Here is a 24,944-nt window from a genome sequence, read left to right on the forward strand (position 1 = left end):
AGATGAAATGCATAAAATATAAATAAATTTTCTTTCTCCACTGATTATTAATAACATATCAATACAGTATTGTATTATTTAATAGAAGCTAAGAGAACTGATCTTCTTTCTGTATTTTGAAATAATGCTCTAATAAGTTGTTTTACTTGAATAGCTGTAAATTCTTTCGCAAGAGGACCTTTCCCACTTGCCCATCTAATCTCGATCTCTTTCAATGATGCACCAAGAACTTTAATAAGTTCTAAGAATTTTTTCCATTTTCGTGCATATTGTGCTATCTTCTCAGATTCCTAAAAGTAAAAAAAAAGTGTTCTTGTCAAATTTATACATAATCAGCCCCCGCATATGTTCTTATAATTTCACTTTTACAGGAACAAGTTGATGGAACAACTCTATCTATATCAACTCTTTGATCGCAGAATCACACATGACTACTTAACAGTGTTGTGGTATAATAAACAAGTTAATAAAATAAATTCGAATGAAAATTATTATCTTTATTATTTTTGAATCCTAGAATTTAAATTTGATCACTCGACTTACTGGAAATATCATTGGCGTTCGTGTTGCAACTGTATTGAACATTATCACTAAGTCAGAAGCTATATCAGCAGGTATATCTTCAACAGATGTAACTCTTATTATTAAATCTTCGACCATAGAATTAGCGATGCATCCTGTTAGAAATATCAGCAAAAACCCGAGGTAAGTTAGGCTTTTAAATTTATAATAACTATATTAGTAAATGAAACAAAAAAGAAATTAAGACTTGCCTACAGCTCTGCAATAAATATTGACAGGTAGAACATCTAACCAGACGGTCTTCAACAATTCTAATTGTCTGATACATTGTCTCAATGCACGTTCAGTTGACGAAGGTAATTCAGAAACCTGACCTAGTGCTGCTAAACCTAGTTACATTTACAACTTCGATTGTTATAAATTGTCTTTAAAAATTATAGTATTTACATTGAAGTTGACTACGACTGACCTGACTCTTTGAGAATATCTATAATAATATCTCTCTGATATCTCATGTGCTCTAGGAAACATTCAGAACCGACATTGCGTAGTATCAGTGTTTGATCAGTAAAAGTTAAGTTAAGCTGTTGCAATGATCTCGGCAATTTATCCCTGTATTCATGTGCCAATGTGAGTAGGTGGTGTGCGAGATACATACAGTTGTTGTGGAATAGAGCTAAGAACAGTTGTAATGTCTAGTGACCAATAGATACATTCTAATTTATTTGTCGTATATTGGAATCTTTTTCATTTCATCAATACTTACCGACTTGTTGTGGTATTGTTTCCAAAAATTTTTTGTGATGTTCAGGTACTAGTCCTGCATACATTTCAAATACATTTCTACATGTATAAAACAGTCTGACTGCAGAAGCATCTGAACTGTCACAGGCCTCATCCAAAATACTTCTTGCAAGATCTAGTATTTCTTTCGCATTTTTGCTATAAAAAGATTCTTTTCAAATTAATTTTAAATGACGAATTAATTGACAATTTAATGAAAATTTGTAATATTAAATACCTTATTTGACAAGATGGTAGTTGAAAAGAAGATTCATTTAAGTATCTGTGAATTGATACGCCTTCACTTTCTAACTCATCATTTGGAAATTTTAATGGGGTCTAAGAAATAATAGCAACAATTTTAGTACATTCGAATCATTAAAATTTTAATGAAATTTACCTCTGGTATGTGTTTAATTGAATCATGTAGATCTTTCTTAATAATATTTCTTGCTTTTACCATTAAATCTTGGCATATTTTATCAATAAAAAGTTTATCAATATTATCAGTGTATTCTTTCAAGAATAAGTTTTCTTCTGTGATAAATCCTATAAAGTTATCATTTAAATAATTATATTAATATTATATTCATATAAACTTGAGAAGAGAACTTTTTATTACCTATTTCTATTAAATAACTTTGAAAGTCATTAGTTTCTTCAACTACTGGTTCAAAATTTTTTAATTCTGTGCTAGAACTAGGAATAGTTCTAGCTATGCAATTCATTGTAAGACTTTCTGCTAATTGTTCTAACATATGCGGCTGCATTTTCATAAGTAAGGTCTGATTATCATCTATTATAACATTAAAATGTTCATGAAGATATCTAAATAATAATTTTAAATTATGCAAGACACTTTTATAAACAGGTATTTCTTTTCTATCAATATATTCAATGGTGAATATATTTTCTTTTGAAACAAAAACTGAGCAATGCTCATTGATAATCGGTTGAATTATATGACTCATTATTGTTTCTGAAAATTGATCCAAATGATCAGAAAGTTTGTTGACGTAATGCAAACCACGAATTAAGTCTTCTATATTTTCAAGTTTATCCCTAATATGAAGTGTAACGACTGTTTCATTCTTATTATTTTCTAAACCAGTCCAACAAATACGCTCGTCCCAAAGCAAAGAAGCATGAGATAAAAATGAATCATGTAAATTTTTATATTCCTCTTTAATTGCATTATAAATATCAAGATCTTGTAAATCACTTTCAGGATTGTCCAATAAATTTTGCATTGTACATAAGCTTTTAGCAGTATCAACGTATCGCTGTTCTTCTTGATATTGTTTTATCAACTTAATGCATTCGTCCAGAGATAATAATTGGTTAGATAAGTGAAGACAAAGGTTTGATTCTTTCAACGCTTGTGAAAGATTCTTTAATTCCTTTATGGACCCAGATAATTCTACTTTGATCTAAAAATATTATATATCACTTAAAACAACATACGTTTAATTGCCTATTCTGTAGTCATAAATCTACCTGATCATCTATTCTTTTTTGTAAATCGTTCATTTCTTTTGTAAGTATTTCAGCTTTAGAAACTAAACGTTGATTTTTTGTCAGTTTTGATGAAAATTCAATATAATTATCATCCAAGAAATCTTTGACATCATACTTTAGCTTTACTATATCCTCCTGTATTTGAGAAATTTTTTCTCGAAGATTGAGCTTTTCAACTTGCCCTATTTATATAAAAAGAAAAGAACAAGAAAAACAATAAAAATAATAGAAATATTCAATTAAAGTTGATTCTCTATTATCATACGAGAAAATGTTGAAAGTTACCTGCTGTAATTAACACATCAGTTAAAAACGATACCATATTGAAAGAGTATTAATATATTTTGTGTATGGAAATAAAAAATAAATTTTTGTTAATATTGATTTATATATCATACAAATGTTTACATTAAGATAAAAAAAATCAGATATTTTATATAAACTTTGTATAACCTCTTTTAATACCGGTTAAATAAAAATACATCCAGTATATTATTAGGTTATATTGATAAAAAGAAAATTTGTATATGCGCAATAGCGATTTGTTTCGATTGGTTCAATTTTAAGGCGGTAAATTCGAAAATATTTTATATAACTTTAAGTACATTGTAATTATTCTTATTATTTATATTTTTTTTGTATATTTCTGTGACACACACATTTTATAAGATTCAATCTTTATATTTATATAGATATATTTTTAAATGAGTGCAAAATTATTTGATCGTATTAATTAGAACAGAAATAATAACTAGCAGAGGTTCGTTTTGGCACGATTTTTGAAATATTTTTTTACACATTTAATAAAAACGATTAATAATTTAAAATAATATATGGATCGATTAAAATCTACGTAAATTTACTTTTCTTTAAAAATAATTAATAAGTTTGAGAGAATCGAGAATAACGTTCATCATTACAAATTAAAAAATATCGATAAGCTATCGATTGCAGTGCAGGTTTATCTCGATGTACCTCATTCAAAGTTCCTTCCATTAATCAGTAGCGCGTTTTCTAAAGATTGTTGAGCAAGGTCATACTTAACCTTTTAAGTATATTCTGAAATGTCAAACTTAAAAATTGTGTTTGTAGTAACGCAATAAATGCACTCACAAAAAGTAGACATCCGAGCCATAATAAGGCTGTGTAGGGTTAGAAACAGTTAGCATTTGGAGAAAGGTCAATTGACAAAGAATAAGCACACGATTAAGCATTTATCTTAAAGATGACGGTTATGGATTTTTTTGGTTGTGCTTTCTTGGCTTTTGGACCTCCATTAGCCATGTTCACATTTACTATAGCTAATGATCCAATAAAAATTATCATATTAATTGCCAGTGCCTTTTTCTGGCTTATTTCATTACTTTTATCATCTGTGCTTTGGTATGCTGTTGTTCCACTTCAAAATCATCTTGCATTTGGATTAGTATTTTCTGTATTATTCCAAGAAACTTTCAGGTAATAAGATACTAAAAGATTCATTTTTTATTTTTATTTTTTCTTTTCTCCTTTTTTTTATCTCATTTTCGCATATTGTTTATTTTTTCGTGATACTAATTGATTTTATAAATTGTTAGGTACCTTTTATACTGGGTATTACGTAAAGCTGAAAGAGGTTTAGAAAAAGTAACCACAACACACGTAGCTGATAGCAGACATATATTTGCATATGTTTGTGGCCTAGGTTTCGGTTTTATGAGTGGAGCTTTTGCTCTGGTCAATGTGTTAGCAGATGCAATTGGTCCTGGAACCATGGGTATCAGACATGGTACAGAATACTTCTTCATCGTATCAGCATCCACCACTTTGTGCTTCATTTTACTTCATACGTTCTGGGGTGTTATTTTCTTTGCTGCTATTGATAGGCAAAAATGGGGACAAATTGTATGGGTCGTAGGATCACATTTGTTTGTCTCCTGCATGACCCTATTAAATGTAAAACAATTTTATGCAATCAGTCTTTCATTTGCTTACATTGTATTAATTATTAATGCGGCTTTTGCCTTTAAGGTCGCAGGTGGAAAGATGCGGAATATAGCTCAGTGTTTTACAAAAAATTAAGAGCTTATGTAAGCACTTGGTTAATAAGATATAGATGTAAAGAACAAATATTTCATTTTTTATAAGAATAAAAGTCTGGATATGATACATTTGATTTCTTAATAAATAACTAACGAAACGGCTGTTTACAAAAATGAGTACAAGTCAATGAGAGGAATGAATATGAAATAATAGTTAATTCTATGATCTCTATTAACTTGTTAGATACTCGAAAAAAAATGATTAAAAAAAAACGAAAGCATCGAGAACCACAATCAAATTGTAAATACACTACTTCATTGAATTATTCGAAAATTTCTGTTTTCAGAACTATTTTAGATAATCCGATCTATTTTACTTGGTACGCTCTAGCATTAAGTTTTTTGGTAAAATTGCTAGTCCGTCCCTAAATCCATTGAGACAAATGATAATGCTGTAGTTATTGTTCAAACTGCAGTAGAGCAAAGACAATGTTTTAATTTAAAATCTAGTTATATGACATAGTGTACAGCATATTCATTCAAGAAAATTAATACCTATAATGTGTGTGATTGTATGAATGTATGTTTGTGTATTTAATATGTATGATATAATGATGCAGATTATATTATGCAAAAGTTTAAAAACAAACTATTACTTGAATATGGTATTCAAAAGATGCGATATAAATAAGGAATTGTTCATTGATTTTATATCTAAGATAATTTGTTAAAAATGCAATTTAGATTATTACTGGATCATGTTATATCTCGCATCCTAATTCATTTACGACATATCATATCTCAATAGTTTATTAACCCCACTCATATTACATTTCATATATTGTGTGATTCAAATAAAAACCATTTTTGTACAATCGCAGGTGCATTGATCTATTCCTTACCATCATCTCGGAAATCAAGTAAATGTGTAATGTACATAAAATTCATAAAAATATTAAAATATTTTTTGTATATCACTGTCTTCCAGAAAAAAAGCAAAAAGAAAAAAGAAAAATCAAAGAAAAATAAGAAAAGAAAAAAATTAACATCATTGTTATTCTCATTTTTTTAATTAATAAAATAACAAATCAATTTAGTGTATAAAAACCATTTGCCATTGCATATTACTATTTGTCACTCAGAAGTTAGAGATCAAATTGCCATGCATACTTTTTGACTATTAATATCACAACTATAGTTCTTGGATGCTTCAATACACAAATTAATAACTTTTTAATATACAACATCTATAATAACTTTTTACATACAAACTAAGTATAGTATAGGAGAATATACTTAGATTAATAAGAATTTGGTAGAACCTCTATCTCAATATCGTAAAATTAGGTATTACAAAAATATTGACTTTATAAATACTATACTTTTTGAAGAGCAGCACTCTGAGAATTCTCTATTCTTTTTTACATCATACATAAAAAATATAACAAGTTGATATTCAATATTATCTTACAAAGTCTGTTTAATAAAAAGTCCACTGTATCAACATTAAAAAATAAGTATACTGAAATTTAAAATATGTTACACCACTGCAATTGTTTGAGAGAAGCTACTTTTAAAAACTTTTCAATTATTAACATTATCTTGCATTTTCAGAAATAGGAATATATTGCATCGAAATCTACGAAGTATAATACTTTGTACAATTGCTTAAAATAATATGATCTGTATATTTTGCACCCTGTGAAGTGTAGAACTACAAATGAGTTCTTTTTTGTATTACACGTCTATGAACTACTTGTTAAGGAAGCCATGAGCAATTCCATCTTATTCAAAAAATTTTTTCCTTCCATCTTGTCCCATCTAACTTCTTTAAAAGAACCACCTAAATTTTCCCATTTTCTTTCTCGCACTAATTGTCCCGGAAAGAAATCTTTTCTAGGAGAATGTGCAATTGCCACTTGTACTCCTGTTTGGGGTTCACATCTTACAGCTATCATTCTGAAATTAACAAATACGAACCATATAACAATTGTTATTAGAAATAATTTCAGGAGTATATAAATTGTAAATTACCTGTCACCGATTGGCGAAGCTAAAATACAACTACTTGCATTTCCTAAAGGCTCAACTGCACCTAAACCGAGATGAGAACTATTTCCCAGAAGTTGCCACCCCATACACTTTGCTAAAGATTGTACTGCCGTTATTTGGTGTTGATATATCTAAAGTAATCGTAGTATTAAATACATTATATCATTAAATCTGTCTGTGTGTGTGGGTGTGTGTGTGTGTGTGGTATAATTCTACATTGATAAGTTGAGATTAATGAGTAATATTAAGAAACTAACCTGACAAAAAATTAAATCCCTTAATTCCTGAGGTTCATAACTCATATGCATTACTCTGCCATCTCTACAGACGCATTTAAGTGATTTTTCTCCTACATGAACGATCAACGAAGTACGATATAAACTGTCGTATCCGTGTGTTAATATATTAATTTTAACACATGACTGCGTAGGGGAATTTAATGCCATCCAATGAGATACAATTAAAGGATCCTTAACTTCTTTTGCTATTGTGTCCAGAACATATTCAGTACGTAATCTCATGAAAAAGTGTTGAGCTTGTTGAATGATTTGTTCTAGTAATGTTTGACTCTTTGACATTTCTAGAAGTTCATATCTATCTGCCGCTGTTGGACCAGCCAAACATCGGCGTTTACTAGGTCCAAGAGGACCCGATGAAGGATGAGGAAATGGATGATGAGTATTTTTATGATGTACTTCACGTAGCAATTGATGCAAGGAATGTTCTAATACATGATCATGATCAGTTTTGTGAGGTGGAGGGGCGGTTGGTTTTTTGTCATTCCCAGTACTATGACACAAACCTATGATCAGTTGAATTCCTGGAAGCACCTGATGCAACAATAAATTTTATACATTCCATAATCGATTTTGTAATTAAATTATTGTAAAGAACATAATAGTTACAGTAGCCATAATTTGATTCCCAACAACCATATGCGGAATTGGCGCACGTAAATGTACAGCCTCTCTTGCCAATTGACTAAATAGTTCTTTACAGAATAAAACATTTTGTGCTGCTTCTAATTTCTGTTGCCAATGCATATCTGCATTGGAACTATGCGCACTACTATTAAGTAAACTAATGTTAGCACTACACAAATCCTCCTGATCTAAAATATATAATAATGATTTTCTAAACGAATATAATCAAAATCATACAGAAAAAAAACAAAAAAAAAGAAGAAAATTATTATAAAATATTAAATTAATATTATCTACCTTTCTGACATAATACTTCAATATAAGCTACTCCTTGTAATTCACTAGGTATAGTAACACGCAATGCAGATGCTTTTGAATTGGATGGACCATGAGATTGTCCCGTTGTATTACTACTAGAATTAGGTGAAGCAGGAGGACTACCATTTGGTTTTTCTTCCTCTTCCGCTTTTGTTACTTCAAACATACCAGTCTGAGTATACTTAGAGCCAGCTGCAATTAATTTTTGTCAGAAAAATAATATGTTGAAAAATAATTATAGATAAAAGTTAAACAGCAAAGAAATTACCTGTTCTATAACTAAGATCTCCAATTATAGAATTGGATACTTTCTTTAAGCGCCAATTTTGTCTTAATCTTAACAATTCAATGTGAAAATCTGGTGTATTACGATTCCTAGCTAATTCATTTTGACTATTTCGTAGTCTTTCTGCTCCCGTCATGAGAACCGAAGCAGCACCTGCTAATGCTTTTTTTCTAGCATATACTTGTACCATGGGTTTTACTTCAACTGATTCTTGAGGTACAGGATCCAAAACTAAATAATGTTTTTCTTTTGCTATTGTAAGAACATCTGCTAATACACATACCTCTGTTAGCGCATTCCTAAAAAGATAAATTCATTGAAATAAAATTATCTATTATTTGTTAATATAGAAAGAATACCTCAATTTGCTTCTAACACTATCCCATGGCCACAATGAAGATTGAAAAGATGCTGGATCTTTTGCGTCCTCTTCACTTTTTTCTCCATTCTCAGGTGGTTCTTTTTTAATTTCCTCTCCATTGGTCTTACTAAAATCTATCTTTTGGGCAATTTTTGCCAAATTTTCCGACAATGTAAGAGGCCTGTAATATTAAAGTTAGACGAATTAAGGTTAACGTAAACATTTAGATTTTATAACAAGATTCAACATCATAAGTAAAATATTATTTTAAACATAGGTATAATTTATAAATTTATAACATACGCCTGATAAATTTCTTGCCCATCATAAGTGATTTCTTGAATTTGATTTTCTATCGGTGCTTCTACCGAAATGTTCGCGGAAAACGCCATTGTTGTTTACATATTTAAAGTTACGACTGAAATTGCGCACATAATATTTATTTAGTATATAAAAAAACCATTATAACATAACATTATTATAACGGTGAATACTTTGGGAATATATTGTAAAAGATTTTTGAACTAATTACACATAAATGTAATAAATGAACAATACGTTTCACTGTGTTCAACTCTATACTATATAAAATTCGTGATTATCAAATTTTTGAAACTACCTGAAAAAATATTTAATTATTATTAAAATATCAGTGAAATTTTCTTTCGATATTAAATTCTTTAATTTAATGAAAATCGTAATTTTACAAAAATTATTCTTTCTTCATATATTATCCAATGACAGTATGATTACTTAGTACAACCAATTACTATGAATTGAGTAACACAAATCGACGTTGATTGGATGATACAATAAATCTTAATTCTTCTATAAATGACTTTGTTTTCATAAAAGTATTTAAAGTAAACATTAAAGTAAACATTAAAAAAATTATTTTAAGTAAACATATTATTTAAAGTAAACAATTTTATATAGAAAAGATGATACGTACATTTTTATAGAACGGAAAGTATTTAAAAATTATTAAAAATAAAATATAAAAAAATAGATACTAAACGTATTGTAACCTACATATAAGAAAACATGATTGGAATCTGGGATAAACGTAATTCATTAATAGAACCGGGGCCTTTTGTTCTTCCTTGATGACATAAAGGCTACCATATTTTCTTTATCTGAATAATTGTGTAAATACGGAATTAAAGAGTATCCAAAAAATCTTCATACATTATATAATTTTATATTAAATGAAATAATAGTATAATTTTGTTTATATACTTTATTAATTCTAATAAAGAATTTGAATAATTTGATAATTTAAATTATAGGGATCAAAAATCGAATAATAACTACGAAAATGGTAACAAAAACTTGAGATGTATGAAGATTTCAAGACCTACGTAACAACTTTAAATTTTGAATTTTTTGTATATATATATATATATATATACATACACATTCGAAGCGCTTTGAAGTGTTTCTAACCCCGTCGCAATGTATAAATGTAGGAAAATAAAAAACATACATATCAAATAATAAAAAAAAAGTCTCGGATGAAGGAAAGTATTAAAAAAGAAAAAATTGTTAAGTAAGATGAAATGTATAAAATATAAATAAATTTTCTTTCTCCACTGATTATTAACAATATATCAATACAGTATTGTATTATTTAATAGAAGCTAAGAGAACTGATCTTCTTTCTGTATTTTGAAATAATGCTCTAATAAGTTGTTTTACTTGAATAGCTGTAAATTCTTTTGCAAGAGGACCTGTCCCATTTGCCCATCTAATCTCTATCTCTTTCAATGATGCACCAAGAACTTTAATAAGTTCTAAGAATTTTTTCCATTTTCGTGCATATTGTGCTATCTTCTCAGATTCCTAAAAGTAAAAAAAAAGTGTTCTTGTCAAATTTATACATAATCAGCCCCCGCATATGTTCTTATAATTTCACTTTTACAGGAACAAGTTGATGGAACAACTCTATCTATATCAACTCTTTGATCGCAGAATCACACATGACTACTTAACAGTGTTGTGGTATAATAAACAAGTTAATAAAATAAATTCGAATGAAAATTATTATCTTTATTATTTTTGAATCCTAGAATTTAAATTTGATCACTCGACTTACTGGAAATATCATTGGCGTTCGTGTTGCAACTGTATTGAACATTATCACTAAGTCAGAAGCTATATCAGCAGGTATATCTTCAACAGATGTAACTCTTATTATTAAATCTTCGACCATAGAATTAGCGATGCATCCTGTTAGAAATATCAGCAAAAACCCGAGGTAAGTTAGGCTTTTAAATTTATAATAACTATATTAGTAAATGAAACAAAAAAGAAATTAAGACTTGCCTACAGCTCTGCAATAAATATTGACAGGTAGAACATCTAACCAGACGGTCTTCAACAATTCTAATTGTCTGATACATTGTCTCAATGCACGTTCAGTTGACGAAGGTAATTCAGAAACCTGACCTAGTGCTGCTAAACCTAGTTACATTTACAACTTCGATTGTTATAAATTGTCTTTAAAAATTATAGTATTTACATTGAAGTTGACTACGACTGACCTGACTCTTTGAGAATATCTATAATAATATCTCTCTGATATCTCATGTGCTCTAGGAAACATTCAGAACCGACATTGCGTAGTATCAGTGTTTGATCAGTAAAAGTTAAGTTAAGCTGTTGCAATGATCTCGGCAATTTATCCCTGTATTCATGTGCCAATGTGAGTAGGTGGTGTGCGAGATACATACAGTTGTTGTGGAATAGAGCTAAGAACAGTTGTAATGTCTAGTGACCAATAGATACATTCTAATTTATTTGTCGTATATTGGAATCTTTTTCATTTCATCAATACTTACCGACTTGTTGTGGTATTGTTTCCAAAAATTTTTTGTGATGTTCAGGTACTAGTCCTGCATACATTTCAAATACATTTCTACATGTATAAAACAGTCTGACTGCAGAAGCATCTGAACTGTCACAGGCCTCATCCAAAATACTTCTTGCAAGATCTAGTATTTCTTTCGCACTTTTGCTATAAAAAGATTCTTTTCAAATTAATTATAAATGACGAATTAATTGACAATTTAATGAAAATTTGTAATATTAAATACCTTATTTGACAAGATGGTAGTTGAAAAGAAGATTCATTTAAGTATCTGTGAATTGATACGCCTTCACTTTCTAACTCATCATTTGGAAATTTTAATGGGATCTAAGAAATAATAGCAACAATTTTAGTACATTCGAATCATTAAAGTTTTAATGAAATTTACCTCTGGTATGTGTTTAATTGAATCATGTAGATCTTTCTTAATAATATTTCTTGCTTTTACCATTAAATCTTGGCATATTTTATCAATAAAAAGTTTATCAATATTATCAGTGTATTCTTTCAAGAATAAGTTTTCTTCTGTGATAAATCCTATAAAGTTATCATTTGAATAATTATATTAATATTATATTCATATAAACTTGAGAAGAGAACTTTTTATTACCTATTTCTATTAAATAACTTTGAAAGTCATTAGTTTCTTCAACTACTGGTTCAAAATTTTTTAATTCTGTGCTAGAACTAGGAATAGTTCTAGCTATGCAATTCATTGTAAGACTTTCTGCTAATTGTTCTAACATATGCGGCTGCATTTTCATAAGTAAGGTCTGATTATCATCTATTATAACATTAAAATGTTCATGAAGATATCTAAATAATAATTTTAAATTATGCAAGACACTTTTATAAACAGGTATTTCTTTTCTATCAATATATTCAATGGTGAATATATTTTCTTTTGAAACAAAAACTGAGCAATGCTCATTGATAATCGGTTGAATTATATGACTCATTATTGTTTCTGAAAATTGATCCAAATGATCAGAAAGTTTGTTGACGTAATGCAAACCACGAATTAAGTCTTCTATATTTTCAAGTTTATCCCTAATATGAAGTGTAACGACTGTTTCATTCTTATTATTTTCTAAACCAGTCCAACAAATACGCTCGTCCCAAAGCAAAGAAGCATGAGATAAAAATGAATCATGTAAATTTTTATATTCCTCTTTAATTGCATTATAAATATCAAGATCTTGTAAATCACTTTCAGGATTGTCCAATAAATTTTGCATTGTACATAAGCTTTTAGCAGTATCAACGTATCGCTGTTCTTCTTGATATTGTTTTATCAACTTAATGCATTCGTCCAGAGATAATAATTGGTTAGATAAGTGAAGACAAAGGTTTGATTCTTTCAACGCTTGTGAAAGATTCTTTAATTCCTTTATGGACCCAGATAATTCTACTTTGATCTAAAAATATTATATATCACTTAAAACAACATACGTTTAATTGCCTATTCTGTAGTCATAAATCTACCTGATCATCTATTCTTTTTTGTAAATCGTTCATTTCTTTTGTAAGTATTTCAGCTTTAGAAACTAAACGTTGATTTTTTGTCAGTTTTGATGAAAATTCAATATAATTATCATCCAAGAAATCTTTGACATCATACTTTAGCTTTACTATATCCTCCTGTATTTGAGAAATTTTTTCTCGAAGATTGAGCTTTTCAACTTGCCCTATTTATATAAAAAGAAAAGAACAAGAAAAACAATAAAAATAATAGAAATATTCAATTAAAGTTGATTCTCTATTATCATACGAGAAAATGTTGAAAGTTACCTGCTGTAATTAACACATCAGTTAAAAACGATACCATATTGAAAGAGTATTAATATGTTTTGTGTATGGAAATAAAAAATAAATTTTTGTTAATATTGATTTATATATCATACAAATGTTTACATTAAGATAAAAAAAATCAGATATTTTATATAAACTTTGTATAACCTCTTTTAATACCGGTTAAATAAAAATACATCCAGTATATTATTAGGTTATATTGATAAAAAGAAAATTTGTATATGCGCAATAGCGATTTGTTTCGATTGGTTCAATTTTAAGGCGGTAAATTTGAAAATATTTTATATAACTTTAAGTACATTGTAATTATTCTTATTATTTATATTTTTTTTGTATATTTCTGTGACACACACATTTTATAAGATTCAATCTTTATATTTATATAGATATATTTTTAAATGAGTGCAGAATTATTTGATCATATTAATTAAGAATGTCGAAATGTGCTCATGAAAACGTATTTATGAAATGAGTATAAGAATTTTGAAAAAGCAACTTCAATATAACAAGACAGTAGATGATGATCTAGTAACGCAACCTACATTGTATGACTAATTGTACGATTCATCTTTAGTTTACTTAATAAACGATGATAAGCCGATAATGCTATCAGTATGGCTAACTCTATCTCTTGGTATCTATTTCATTTTGTAATAAGATTAATTCGAAACGCCTTTATGTTTTAGAGAGATAAATCATTATAATAGTATTATGCAATTGTTGGTCGAAGAAAGAATGAAAAAAGGAAAAAATGAAAAGAAATAAATAAATAAAAGATCACATATAATCATAAAGAAAAAAAATAATAATAATTCATCGAATATATTAATCCAAACAAACTCTTACAATTCTAACCTAATTTTCGCTATCAGTTAACTAATCATTAATAGTACGATGTTACTTTATAAATTCTTTTTTAACATCATTTGAATTTTCTAAAACGTTCGTTTTCCTTAAGAATATCCTTCGAAGAAGTCAAGAATACCATGACGGCGATCGAGTTGGATTAATGGTGTTGGTGGGGGGAATAAACTCACCTGTTTTACAACCTGTGTGACGTATGTGGTTGGGGGTCACGTGACAAGCGCGTTTACCTTCGAGTAGAATAGTAGGCGGTGTGTTGGTTGCGAGTAGTACCGATCCTCCGTTCGGTGACTTGTTCGGAGGTAGGCTCGTGAAATAGAGTGAAGCAACGAGAAGAGTTGAGAAGAGAAGAGAAGAGAAAAGAAGAGAAGAAGAAGAAGAAGAAGAAGAAGAAGAAGTTAGTAGTAGCGTCGAAGCGCTGCCAGTCGAGCGGTCAAACCGCACCCAACGTGACGCCACGCCAGGTGGCTATCGCGAACGTCCACCCTGGTCTTTTGGAAGAAAGAAAAAAAAAATTTTGTTTTTCTTCCTTTAAAATTCGATTCGAACAACGTTACCACATAAAGTCATAAAACTCTTCGATCGTTATTCTAAAGTGAGATAAATCTAAAACGATCGTCGTCGTTAAGGAGAACGCGAAAGACGCTAAAGACGACGCTATAGACGCTTTCTCTCTCTCTCTCGCGCGCTCTCTCTCTCTCTTTCTCTCTCTCTCTCTCTCTCTCTTTCATTTTTCCTTCGATTCTTTAACAAGAAATACAAGTGGTGAATAGTAGAAAAGGAAAGGACAAGGACAATCCAATTGCTTAGCTCTTTTTTTACCTTTCTCTTTTTCTCCCCACTTTTATTCGCGTCATCTTACTCAAGGGAAGAAAAGTTAACGTTCGGATTTAAATGATCGCATATAAGTGTGTTGGTGATAGTGGTCGTGATTTTAGTTAGTTGTGTAGAGCGCATTTGCGCACATGGGATACCAAGTATCCTTTATTTCTTTTTATTTATTATTAATATTATTATTTATCTTTTTGTCTTTTTCTTCTTCTTTATAATCTTCTTTCTTCCGATATGTCGAAGAGGCATCGTAGATCGATGCTCGATCTTTCCATTCACGGTGGATCGAGAAAACACGTACGTCGTTAGACATTAAAATACTAGATTGCAAAGTGAGATTTTCTATGTTTTTGAGAAAAGAACATCCGATTCGATCCGATCCATCATCCATCGAAGTAGAGTTCACGAAGTACGCCTGAGTTCACTCTGAAGCATAACGTAACTGTTCTCCGGAGGAGCGCTGTGCCTCGTTAAATTCTCTTTGATAACGATCTTCTCACGAAGCAGCTCGAACAAGAGAACTCGAAAGGTTTCCCTGAAGGACAAACAGGACTAATGGGAGGGAAAGTATACTACCGTTCTAATCGTTATCCGAAAGGATAAAAAACGGAGTATTCGATTCATCGTAGATCGATATCAAACCAATTTCAAAGTATCATTTTAATCTTTGCATATTTCGGGAAGAGCCTAAACAAATCTCCCTCGACTTATGTATATCAATGATCTATAATAAATCGATTTCATTAAGTATCCTTAGATCTTTGAATATTCGAGGAAATTAGAACGATCGAGAAAAAGATATTCTTGATCTTATATCGTTCTTGATCTATATCGAACTGATTTTGAATAATATATTTAGATGTCCGAGTAAATTAGAAGTAAAAAAGGATAAGGAAAAAAAAAAGAAATCAAGGAAAAACTAATTAGATCTTTCTAAACTATACGATCGAAGAATTTGCCTGAAGAGAGTGTACCGTGATCGTTTCGTGATCGATGATTCATAGAGCGAAACTTCGACGTTTCATAGACGATTCATCCCGTAAAGGGAAAATAATTTTTCATCGGCATTAACGAAATGATTCCAACGAAGATGAATTTTCGTCTTTTATTGGTACTCTCAATTTCGATTCTTACTATCCTAGTAGATGGTCAATTACGTGAGAGTACCGAACAGAGTTCGATTTATTATACGGAACCGGCATTGATTAATTCATATAATAATACCAACAATGGGAACAATTACGATGGATTTACCGAATTACATGGTGTTAGAATCGTGAGAGGACAAAAAGTATTACAGAGAGTTAAGAATCCTTATTTAATCAGAGAGGACCTTTTCGTCGAACAAGATGGAGAATTATTTATTGAACCTGGAGTCGAAATACATTTTGGTCCTATGGTTGGAATTACCGTTCGTGGCATCATCACTGCAAAGGTATATTATAATAATCAAATATTCATGGAATTTTAACAATATTTTCTTTTTCCATTGTTTAAATTATTATTCTCATAATTTATTGCGACAATGTATGTATTTGATCGTTCATCTTTCACAATCTTATGGATATATTATTTTACAATTTGCACTTTCAATGCATTAATAAATACATATATTATATATTATACCGTATACTCCACGTGCATATTTGTGAAAAACAGGGTGAGTCAAAAGTTCTTAAATGATGTCAAAAATTTTTTTTGGAATTTTTTTAAGCTAATTTCTTTTTTCCTTTTTTTTCCTTATTCATTAATTAATTAATTAATTAATTAATTCATTCATTCATTCATTCACTCATTCATTTATTCATTCATTTATTTTTTTTTTTTCAAATTATAAAATACTACAATCCAAACTTGTAAAAGTATTAATGCCCAATTACATGCCTAAGAAGTCTCGTAAAAGAAATGATTGATTTTTAAATTGATCCAATAACTTTTAGCCCATTCTGTACATTATACGCATAAACGTACGTTATGTGCCAATGTGAATGAATATGTGAGTCATCTTACTAGTGTAAGAGAATCCCACCGGGACTTTTATCGTCGTTTTTAGTATACTCGAACATTCTAGTATATATTTCAATAATGATTCACACTGGTAATGATTTTGGTTCTTGGAAAATTTCACGAACACTTTTCTTCGTAGATTATTATTTGCACATTATTACAGCGAAGAAAGTAATAATAATAGAGTACGTACCATAGTAATATAGTGACACAGGAAAAGATCGTAAAATTTTTCTTTCTTCTTCGTCTCTATTTATTTTCTAATTTTCTTTCAAACAATAGTTACGACCTAATAAAACAATTTATTGGTCGAACCACAGCGCAAACGAATAATTACATCCGGTTAAAAATTTCTTCACTCATTTTGTTACATATCGTACGGAAAAAATAAAGTGTGATTTTTTTTAACTTCGATAAAGTGCATCTACAAAATTGATGAATTTCTTATCAATGGGGTTAATCTTGTCAACGAGATAATATCGAGAGTATTGATATAGAAAATCGATAGTTCGAATGAAATCTATCGATAAAAAGATATTGACTCCTTTCTTTTTTTTTTTTTATTTTCTTTTTCTTTTATTATTATATATGAAATATTTTTTATTATTTCTTTTTATTATTTGATATAAAATATATACAAGATGGTACAAAAAGTACGTCAGGTGATATTTTAAAAGTCAATTATCTCCCTTTTCGAGACCTTTTAGGCTAATCTTTTTTTTTATCGAATTGTATATATCTACAGAATTAATTACAAGCATAAATGGTCTCGAAAAAGAGTAATTTATTTTTAAAATTACTCTATGTATATATATATATATATATATATATATATATATCTTATTTTGTAAAAAATATTATCGAGATAATATCGAGACAATAAATAAATAAAATTGATAGCGAATGAAATAATTATCAGCAGAATATTGATTTTAATTGATTTTTTCTTTTTTTTTTTTTTTACTAGACATTTTTTTTTTCGTAAAAAATATTTGCGATCATTGACCCGAAGATCAGACAGGATATACCAGTAATGTAATTCGATGAAGCCAGGTCCATTCTTAAATACACCTTTCCGGTGTAATAATCATAATCGCTTGTGTTCTGGAATATCATAGGATTGTTTCGACTTTCGTTACGCGCTACTTCTTCCTGTTGGTATTGCTACAGTTTCTCTCTCTCTCTTTCTCTTTCTGTCTGTCTGTCTAGTTGTCACTCTCTCTCTCTTTCTCTTTCTCTGTCTGTTTGTCTGTCTATCTGTCTAGTTGTCACTCTCTCTCTCTCTCTCTCTCTCTCTTTCTCTGTCTGTCTGTCTGTCTGTCTGTCTATTTGTCTCTCTTTCTCTGTCTGTCTGTCAGTCGACAAAAATGATTTTACAAGTGTTCGCAAAAACGGAAATGACGAAAAATAATTGTCGAATCGTTTTTTCTTTTCTCTTCTTTTTTTTTTCAATTACAATTTACAATGCAGTAAAATAGAATGTTAAAAGCGACTATTAACAATTGGAGAATGTTTGCAGAAAAAAATGATAACTGTTTGATGCAATTAAAATCGATTATCTTGTTTCAATCGATAAGAATAATTAAATGTTGTTGAAAAAAGAAAAAAAAAGGAAAACAAAAAGGAAAAATATAAATTATAATAATAGGAAAAATTTATCGTGAATATGTTACGGTGAGAGAATTAAAAAATTTATTATTGTTATTTATTAGCCACTAGAGATCGATGAAATTTCAATTGAAAAAGAATGTTGATTGAAAAGAAATATTTGTTATAAATATGATTTATAAATTCAATGGAAATTTATTATTTATTTATTAATAGATGGGAATAATAATTAAAAACATAATATCTAATTTAAAAAAAAAAATATATATATATATATATATCGAAAGATGGATTTGTTAAAAATATAATCTATAAAATTAATAAAGATTTATTATTATTTATTAGCCAAAAAACATAATGAAATTTAATATATAAAAAAAAAAGGTGTAAATTAAAATAAAGGCTAAATTTAAATAATAATATTGCATTAATTGTTATATATATACGTTACATTATACCGTTATGTTTTGTCTAGTTTTTCATGATTCCTTTCTCTATCTCTATCTCTATCTCTCTCTCTCTCTTTCTCTTTCTCTATCATTCTCTCTCTTCCTCTCAATTCTCTTGTTAATTGTCATCCGGTAAAAATGACACGATGCGCTTAGAACGTGTTTGTCGAAGGTCGTCAAATGACCGGACATACCACGAATACGCGAATGAATGTATTACTACTATGCGTTAAATACAAAATTACGATTTTTATTATTCATTTTAATCATAAATGTTATTAACTTTTAATCGATCGTAACGAACGTGATACAACATAAGTATTTACACGTGAAAGGATCGAATTTGCTTCGTTTCGTTCTATCTGTTTATAATAACCACAATTCTAAACATTCATTGAATATAAATTTTCAATGCTCTCGGATAAATATAAAACAGAATTAATTTTTTTACATATATAATGGTAGAATTAATTTACATATATAATTCATATTTTTCTGTTTTTTCTCTTTTTATTTTTTTATTTCTTTTTTTTTTTAATTTCACAAAAAATTCAAAGATTTTTATCATGGATTTTTATTATAAACATTCGACTTGATATATATATATATATATATTTATATATTTATATATTTATATATATTTAGACTCGAATAGATTTTTGTAAGATACAAGTACGACAAAAGAAAGAACGCGTGGCTAATCGCTTGATTAACTATGTGATGGGAAGAAACTCGGAGGCATGAATGAGTGAATCAGCTCGAAAAATATTGCCCTCGTACGTAGTGCGTTTCGGGTCATGGATCAACAGACGGTTCTTGTGTGCACGTTGTTAACCCTCGACCTCGGTAATCCTCTTATACTCGGGAACAGGGCAAGATCTTTGCCCATATTCCCTGAGGAAGCTAAAGATCTGTTTCTCGTTACTTTCGGAAGAAATCATAAAAAAGAAAACAGTTAAAATTAGTTTTCACTTTCTCATCGTTTATAGTTCCCTTATAAGTTTGATTACTCTTACTTTTTTTTTTTTGATAGATCGAAAACACTTTCTTTTTTTGTCGTTTCTTAATTGAACGAAGAAATATATTTGCTTAATTTGGAATAAAATAAAAAAAAAAAAAAAGAGAAATATAACTCGATGAGAAATCCATTAGGATTAACTTCTGTGAACTTTTGTGAAATTTAATCAAAAATGAATCTATGAAACAATCAAGTAAGCGATCTTTAATCCTTCCTATTATAAGATTTAGTCTCTTATATCGTTGATTATTAGATCTAAAAAATTTTCATAGAAACAATTTTCGATTTTTTTCTATTACATGATTCAGCATCTACATTGTCAAATATTGGATCTATAAAACGAAGTAATATCTTTATCTGTTATGTTAAACGATTTACTTTTTAGATCGTATTTTATCTAGTAAATTATATAACGAATTTCAGGGAGAGCCAGAAGCCCCCATCGTATTTACTTCAGCGGAAAGGGGCATCGAATCGACACCTGTTGAATCGCCAGCTATCGTACGACTTGTTGATGGTCCATCACCGTTGGAGGGAAGATTGCAATTATTTCATCGAGGTCAATGGCGTTCCGTTTGTACCAATTCTCGAAAGTACGTTTAATTTTGTTGAAAAGAAGAAAGTAAAAAAAAAAAAAAGAAAAGAAAGAACACAAAATTTAACCATTTAATTTTCCCCATTGACATTCATTATGAATAATTAAATTTTTAGTTGGACTCGAGCAGATTTAGAAACAGCGTGTAGACATCTTGGTTTTCAAGGTGGTCGATGGTGGTCCTGGATCGATCGTCAATGGCCAGCAAAACCACGTTTACTTTATGAACAACCACATTGTCGTGGAACCGAATCTTTATTGACGAATTGCGAGGGTTGGTCAGAGAGACAACTCGGTGGTGGAGTTTGTGGTAAATCATACGTTTCAAAATTTATATGTCTTTTAATTATATGTAAACAAACATTTTTGAAAAAAATTATTGATGATCATACACATAATATATATATGTGTGTGTGTATGTGTGTGTGTATGTTACATCGTATCATGTGTGTTACTTATACTTGTACTATTATTATAATAATAGTACAAGTACACACACATATATATAGAGAGAAAGTATTACAATAAATATATACTATAAATAAAGAATACATAGTATATATACACAGTATTATAACTAATACGTAATGTAAACATTTATAATATTGAAAATAATATATAATATAAACATGTATAATATATGTTTATTACAGTATTATATAATATAATACATATAATATATATTTATAACACATATATGATAATTTTACAAATAGTCAATAATATATATTTTATTATAAAATAAATTAAAATTATTTATTAACTTAAGAAATGCATTTAATTGTCAGATTATCATCCGGATCTTGGTTTATCTTGTTTACCACAACACGATGGATCCACTAAAGCTATTAAACATTGGCGTGGTATTAGATTCGAAGGAGCTCTTTATGATCGACCATTGATTCAAGAAAATACTTTATACGTAAGAAGATCTAAATCAATCCTACGACACGTTATCATCCGGTAAGTAAGATCGTTCTTTAATAAATTTTTCTTCCTCCTAGATCATATGTAATACATAATATGTCCTATTGTATTTCCAGTTACGCTGGTACTGGTAGAGACTATAATGTTACATCGGCATTAGAAGTTGATGGTGTCCCACCTCAAATGGAATCAATATCCGTTCTTAACTCTGCTTTCACGGGTATTAATATCACTACACCTGAAGCTCCTGTTGTGTTAACTAATTGTACCGTGAAAAAAAATAAAGGTACGTTTCTTTGATTTCTTTTTCTTTTTAACAAATTATTAAAATAAATCATTAATATTAATTATTAATATAAATTATATATTAAAATACAATATATAAAGAATATATAAAGTTGTCTATAATTATTGATAAGAGATTTATAGATTTCCGTAGAATATAGATTTATAAATTTATAGAATTTATAGTATTCAGATATTATATAATATATAGCATATAACTAGTATAAAGATCTGTAAATCTATTGAATATAGATTTATGGAAGATAAAGTAAAAAAGAACGAACAATTAGAAAGTTTTTACAAACAGTAGAATGACATTAAAATAAATTAAATATTGTAAACTAAATTGTCGTAAGAATACTTTGCTTTTTAAGTTAAAAAAAAAAAAAAAAAAAAAAAAAGAAAAAAAAAAGAACTTTTTTTTTCATACACAGGCTATGGAATTTATATAAATAGTTCGGACGGTATGGCACACATAGATGAATGTTCGATATTAGAGAACGGAGCAGATGGGATAAAATATATTCACTATGACGAAAGAACGGAAGATAAGCTGGATAGAACAGGCATTTTTGATTTATGTACTTTCCCAAGTACAACCAGTCAAACTTTTCCAGTGACTATATCAATGGAGCAAAGTAAATATACGCCTAACACGAAACGTTGTCCACAAGTAAGTATTCGTTGGAAAAAAAAAAAAAAAAGAAAAAAGAAAAATGAAAGTTCTTACAATTAATAAAATCCAAGAATGTATTTTCTAACAAAATTGTATGATTCAGCACATTTTCACAAGGCCGGGTCACGTTTTGACTCTGCACTTTTTACAAATGAGAACGGACCGTAACGACAGTGCGGTTATTGAGGTTTACGATGGGATTAGTGGCACGGAAAATATGTTGGCTAGTGTTAGAATCAGAAACAACACATTGCCTCAAAGTGTCACGTCTACTAAACAAGATTTGTATATTAAATTTATTGCTCAGCCACGTACAAATACGATTGCTTTCGTCAGATTATCATCAGGATATAGTTAGTAAATTGAATTTCAAAAAAAAAAAAAAAAAAAAAAAAAAAAAAAAAAAAAAAAAAGAAATTAAGACAAATTACGAATATTGAAAAAAAAAGCGATCTATCTTTTTTCTATCTTTCAGAAAAAACATATGATCTCAACGTGACAGGTAGCACGATTGCAAGTAATAACGGTCGTGGTATAGTAGCAGAAAAATTAAGATCGGCTCTTCACATTCATGAAACGTCAGTATCTAGTAACGAACATGCCGCTGGTGTACATGTATTACATGGTACAGTGGATGTCAATGTAACAGACAGCCGAATTTCCTTTAATCAAGGAGACGGGATAAATATTACCGTTACCGGTGGAAACCGCAATGTATCACGAACAAGCATTTCTTCTAACAGTGGATATGGATTTGCCGTTTGGCTTAATGATAGTTCAAGCACGGAGTACGTCTATTTCAATCAAACGACTGTGGTTGAATATTCACAGATATTTCGTAACAAGGATATCGGTGTCTTGGTAATGAAAACAATTTCGAGCAAAATTATTTGAAGACCACAAAAGTTAATTATTCTTAACGAGATTTTATATATATATATATATATATATATATATATATATTTTATATATTTTATATATATTTTTCTTTTTTTTCCGGATAGATTGGTAATTCAACTGGAGATTCGTACGTTAATGTGACAGGAAATTCATTTAATACCAGCATCGATATAGCATTGCAAGTGGAATCTGGTTGGAAAGTAAATGAAGGAACGTTAAAGTTACAAATTGGTCATAATTCCTTTGTGCAGAATAAAAAATTAGGAATTAAATTGAGCCCGGCACTTAATTTAAATGCCTGCATCGAATACAATCAATTCAGGGAACATTCTAATGGTGGAATATTAATTAAAAATCCACTCTATGAAATTTTTAATATTCTACCAACAAACATCACTATCAGATACAATGAGTTCTATGGAAATCGTGGTACTTTCGTTGTTAGCGTCGGTCTTTCACCTTACAGCGACGTACAAAATTTATTATTTACGAAAAATTTCTTACGAGAAAATCGCGTAAGAGAATTATTTGATAATGGCAATGTTATAACATCCAGGCTTGTTCCACGTTCTCGAGTAGCCGCTGTTGTTGTAGTCTCTTCGAGCAACGTGAAAATTTTTCGTAATATTTTACATAATCCTGAATCGCCTTACGAGATCGGTTCGCATTTGGAAGATCAAAGTAAGATCATAAATTGTACATTCAATTGGCTTGGATTTACGGAAGAGAATAAAATATTTGAAAGGCTCTTTCACAGGTATTAAATATATCTCAAAGAATAATTTATGATAAATTTTTCTTTTTTGCTTTTTATCTAATTTCGTGTTAAATTTTTATTTCTCTTTCTTTTTATAGAAAAGACAGATATACTCTTGCTAAGATCGAATATATTCCTTATCTACTTCATAGTAGTAATCCTGGTGCAAATACAATTATCTCGAATCCGATGTTCGTTCCAAGATTTGTAACACCCGATACAAATTTGGTCGGTGGTGAAGTTGACGGTCAAGAAGTATTAAAACCAGGAGAGTATATCGTAGAACGTGATATCAACGTAAGACCAGGTGGCAAATTGGTCCTACAATCTGGTGTTACTCTACGTTTTCCTCCAGCTGTAGGAATGATGGTAGCTGGTCAATTGGATGCACGTGGAAAACGGCCAAGTGATATTCGTTTTACTTTGAAGGAAGACATTTCTATGGAATCACAAAACTCTAGTATCTTGGAAGAGACACCTCAATCTTCTCCAATCGATTCTATACCAGTTAGATTGTTAGGAGGTAAAACGAATTTAGAAGGAAGATTACAGGTAAAAGACC

At 29.3% G+C, this 24,944-nt stretch overlaps 5 protein-coding genes across 9 annotated transcripts in view; 2 read left to right on the forward strand and 3 right to left on the reverse strand.

The window, feature by feature from the left end:
- On the reverse strand, positions 1 to 5,490 carry LOC124955108 (centromere/kinetochore protein zw10 homolog). The gene is made up of 10 exons (XM_047509013.1): positions 3,109 to 5,490; positions 2,803 to 3,005; positions 1,928 to 2,735; positions 1,706 to 1,854; positions 1,544 to 1,644; positions 1,289 to 1,464; positions 992 to 1,198; positions 774 to 911; positions 544 to 677; positions 1 to 290 (listed from the first exon to the last, which is right to left on the reverse strand). Exons 1-10 carry the CDS (start codon positions 3,143 to 3,145, stop codon positions 75 to 77), a joined length of 2,169 nt encoding a protein of 722 aa, XP_047364969.1. The 5' UTR covers positions 3,146 to 5,490; the 3' UTR covers positions 1 to 74.
- On the forward strand, positions 3,670 to 12,142 carry LOC124955114 (gamma-secretase subunit Aph-1-like). Its single transcript, XM_047509044.1, has 5 exons — positions 3,670 to 4,281; positions 4,401 to 7,403; positions 7,481 to 8,680; positions 8,774 to 11,041; positions 11,137 to 12,142. Exons 1-2 carry the CDS (start codon positions 4,049 to 4,051, stop codon positions 4,882 to 4,884), a joined length of 717 nt encoding a protein of 238 aa, XP_047365000.1. The 5' UTR covers positions 3,670 to 4,048; the 3' UTR covers positions 4,885 to 7,403; positions 7,481 to 8,680; positions 8,774 to 11,041; positions 11,137 to 12,142.
- LOC124955110 (mediator of RNA polymerase II transcription subunit 17-like) lies at positions 5,639 to 9,375 on the reverse strand. The gene is made up of 8 exons (XM_047509028.1): positions 9,088 to 9,375; positions 8,783 to 8,965; positions 8,406 to 8,722; positions 8,117 to 8,329; positions 7,802 to 8,007; positions 7,154 to 7,726; positions 6,879 to 7,027; positions 5,639 to 6,803 (listed from the first exon to the last, which is right to left on the reverse strand). The coding sequence occupies exons 1-8, from the start codon at positions 9,174 to 9,176 to the stop codon at positions 6,590 to 6,592; spliced, it is 1,944 nt and encodes a 647-aa protein (XP_047364984.1). The 5' UTR covers positions 9,177 to 9,375; the 3' UTR covers positions 5,639 to 6,589.
- Positions 10,335 to 15,438, reverse strand: LOC124955087 (centromere/kinetochore protein zw10 homolog). 3 transcript variants are annotated; one of them, XM_047509006.1, is made up of 11 exons: positions 15,152 to 15,438; positions 14,503 to 15,073; positions 13,139 to 13,341; positions 12,264 to 13,071; positions 12,042 to 12,190; positions 11,880 to 11,980; positions 11,625 to 11,800; positions 11,328 to 11,534; positions 11,110 to 11,247; positions 10,880 to 11,013; positions 10,335 to 10,626 (listed from the first exon to the last, which is right to left on the reverse strand). In XM_047509006.1, exons 3-11 carry the CDS (start codon positions 13,169 to 13,171, stop codon positions 10,411 to 10,413), a joined length of 1,962 nt encoding a protein of 653 aa, XP_047364962.1. In that variant the 5' UTR covers positions 13,172 to 13,341; positions 14,503 to 15,073; positions 15,152 to 15,438; the 3' UTR covers positions 10,335 to 10,410. The 3 variants fall into 3 exon arrangements, with proteins under 3 accessions (XP_047364962.1, XP_047364954.1, XP_047364946.1); XM_047508998.1 differs by lacking the exons at positions 14,503 to 15,073; positions 15,152 to 15,438 and adding exons at positions 13,445 to 13,447; positions 13,613 to 14,399; XM_047508990.1 differs by lacking the exons at positions 14,503 to 15,073; positions 15,152 to 15,438 and adding an exon at positions 13,445 to 14,397.
- Positions 14,160 to 24,944, forward strand: part of LOC124955068 (protein bark beetle) — an 18,404-nt gene continuing 7,619 nt past the window's right edge. The window contains exons 1-11 of one of the 3 annotated variants that reach the window (XM_047508963.1): positions 14,160 to 14,726; positions 15,521 to 16,595; positions 20,666 to 20,835; positions 20,954 to 21,147; positions 21,626 to 21,800; positions 21,881 to 22,050; positions 22,484 to 22,722; positions 22,829 to 23,078; positions 23,201 to 23,586; positions 23,730 to 24,382; positions 24,481 to 24,934. In XM_047508963.1, coding sequence (XP_047364919.1) covers positions 16,236 to 16,595; positions 20,666 to 20,835; positions 20,954 to 21,147; positions 21,626 to 21,800; positions 21,881 to 22,050; positions 22,484 to 22,722; positions 22,829 to 23,078; positions 23,201 to 23,586; positions 23,730 to 24,382; positions 24,481 to 24,934 — 3,051 coding nt within the window. In that variant the 5' untranslated portion in view covers positions 14,160 to 14,726; positions 15,521 to 16,235. Of the gene's footprint in view, positions 14,727 to 15,520; positions 16,596 to 20,665; positions 20,836 to 20,953; positions 21,148 to 21,625; positions 21,801 to 21,880; positions 22,051 to 22,483; positions 22,723 to 22,828; positions 23,079 to 23,200; positions 23,587 to 23,729; positions 24,383 to 24,480; positions 24,935 to 24,944 lie in introns of those variants that run through there. The other 2 variants (XM_047508980.1, XM_047508971.1) reach the window with 2 other exon arrangements.

This window comes from Vespa velutina, chromosome 1 (genome assembly GCF_912470025.1).
Source record: "Vespa velutina chromosome 1, iVesVel2.1, whole genome shotgun sequence".
Taxonomy (NCBI): Eukaryota; Metazoa; Arthropoda; class Insecta; order Hymenoptera; family Vespidae; genus Vespa; species Vespa velutina.

Bases quoted from the DNA above. Each gene is read 5' to 3' on its own strand.
- LOC124955108 (XM_047509013.1), bottom strand. From the start codon at position 3,145: ATGGTATCGTTTTTAACTGATGTGTTAATTACAGCAG. The intron at 3,006-3,108 runs GTAACTTTCAAC...TTATATAAATAG, and splicing joins TGATGTGTTAATTACAGCAG to GGCAAGTTGAAAAGCTCAAT. The intron at 2,736-2,802 runs GTAGATTTATGA...TAATATTTTTAG, and splicing joins AAAAAAGAATAGATGATCAG to ATCAAAGTAGAATTATCTGG.
- LOC124955114 (XM_047509044.1), top strand. From the start codon at position 4,049: ATGACGGTTATGGATTTTTTTGGTTGTGCTTTCTTGGCTTTTGGACCT. The intron at 4,282-4,400 runs GTAATAAGATAC...ATAAATTGTTAG, and splicing joins TTATTCCAAGAAACTTTCAG to GTACCTTTTATACTGGGTAT.
- LOC124955110 (XM_047509028.1), bottom strand. From the start codon at position 9,176: ATGGCGTTTTCCGCGAACATTTCGGTAGAAGCACCGATAGAAAATCAA. The intron at 8,330-8,405 runs GTAATTTCTTTG...AATTAATTGCAG, and splicing joins AGATCTTAGTTATAGAACAG to CTGGCTCTAAGTATACTCAG. The intron at 8,008-8,116 runs GTAGATAATATT...TATATATTTTAG, and splicing joins TGAAGTATTATGTCAGAAAG to ATCAGGAGGATTTGTGTAGT.
- LOC124955087 (XM_047508990.1), bottom strand. From the start codon at position 13,481: ATGGTATCGTTTTTAACTGATGTGTTAATTACAGCAG. The intron at 11,981-12,041 runs GTAAATTTCATT...ATTATTTCTTAG, and splicing joins CAATTAAACACATACCAGAG to ATCCCATTAAAATTTCCAAA. The intron at 11,535-11,624 runs GTAAGTATTGAT...AACTGTTCTTAG, and splicing joins AACAATACCACAACAAGTCG to CTCTATTCCACAACAACTGT.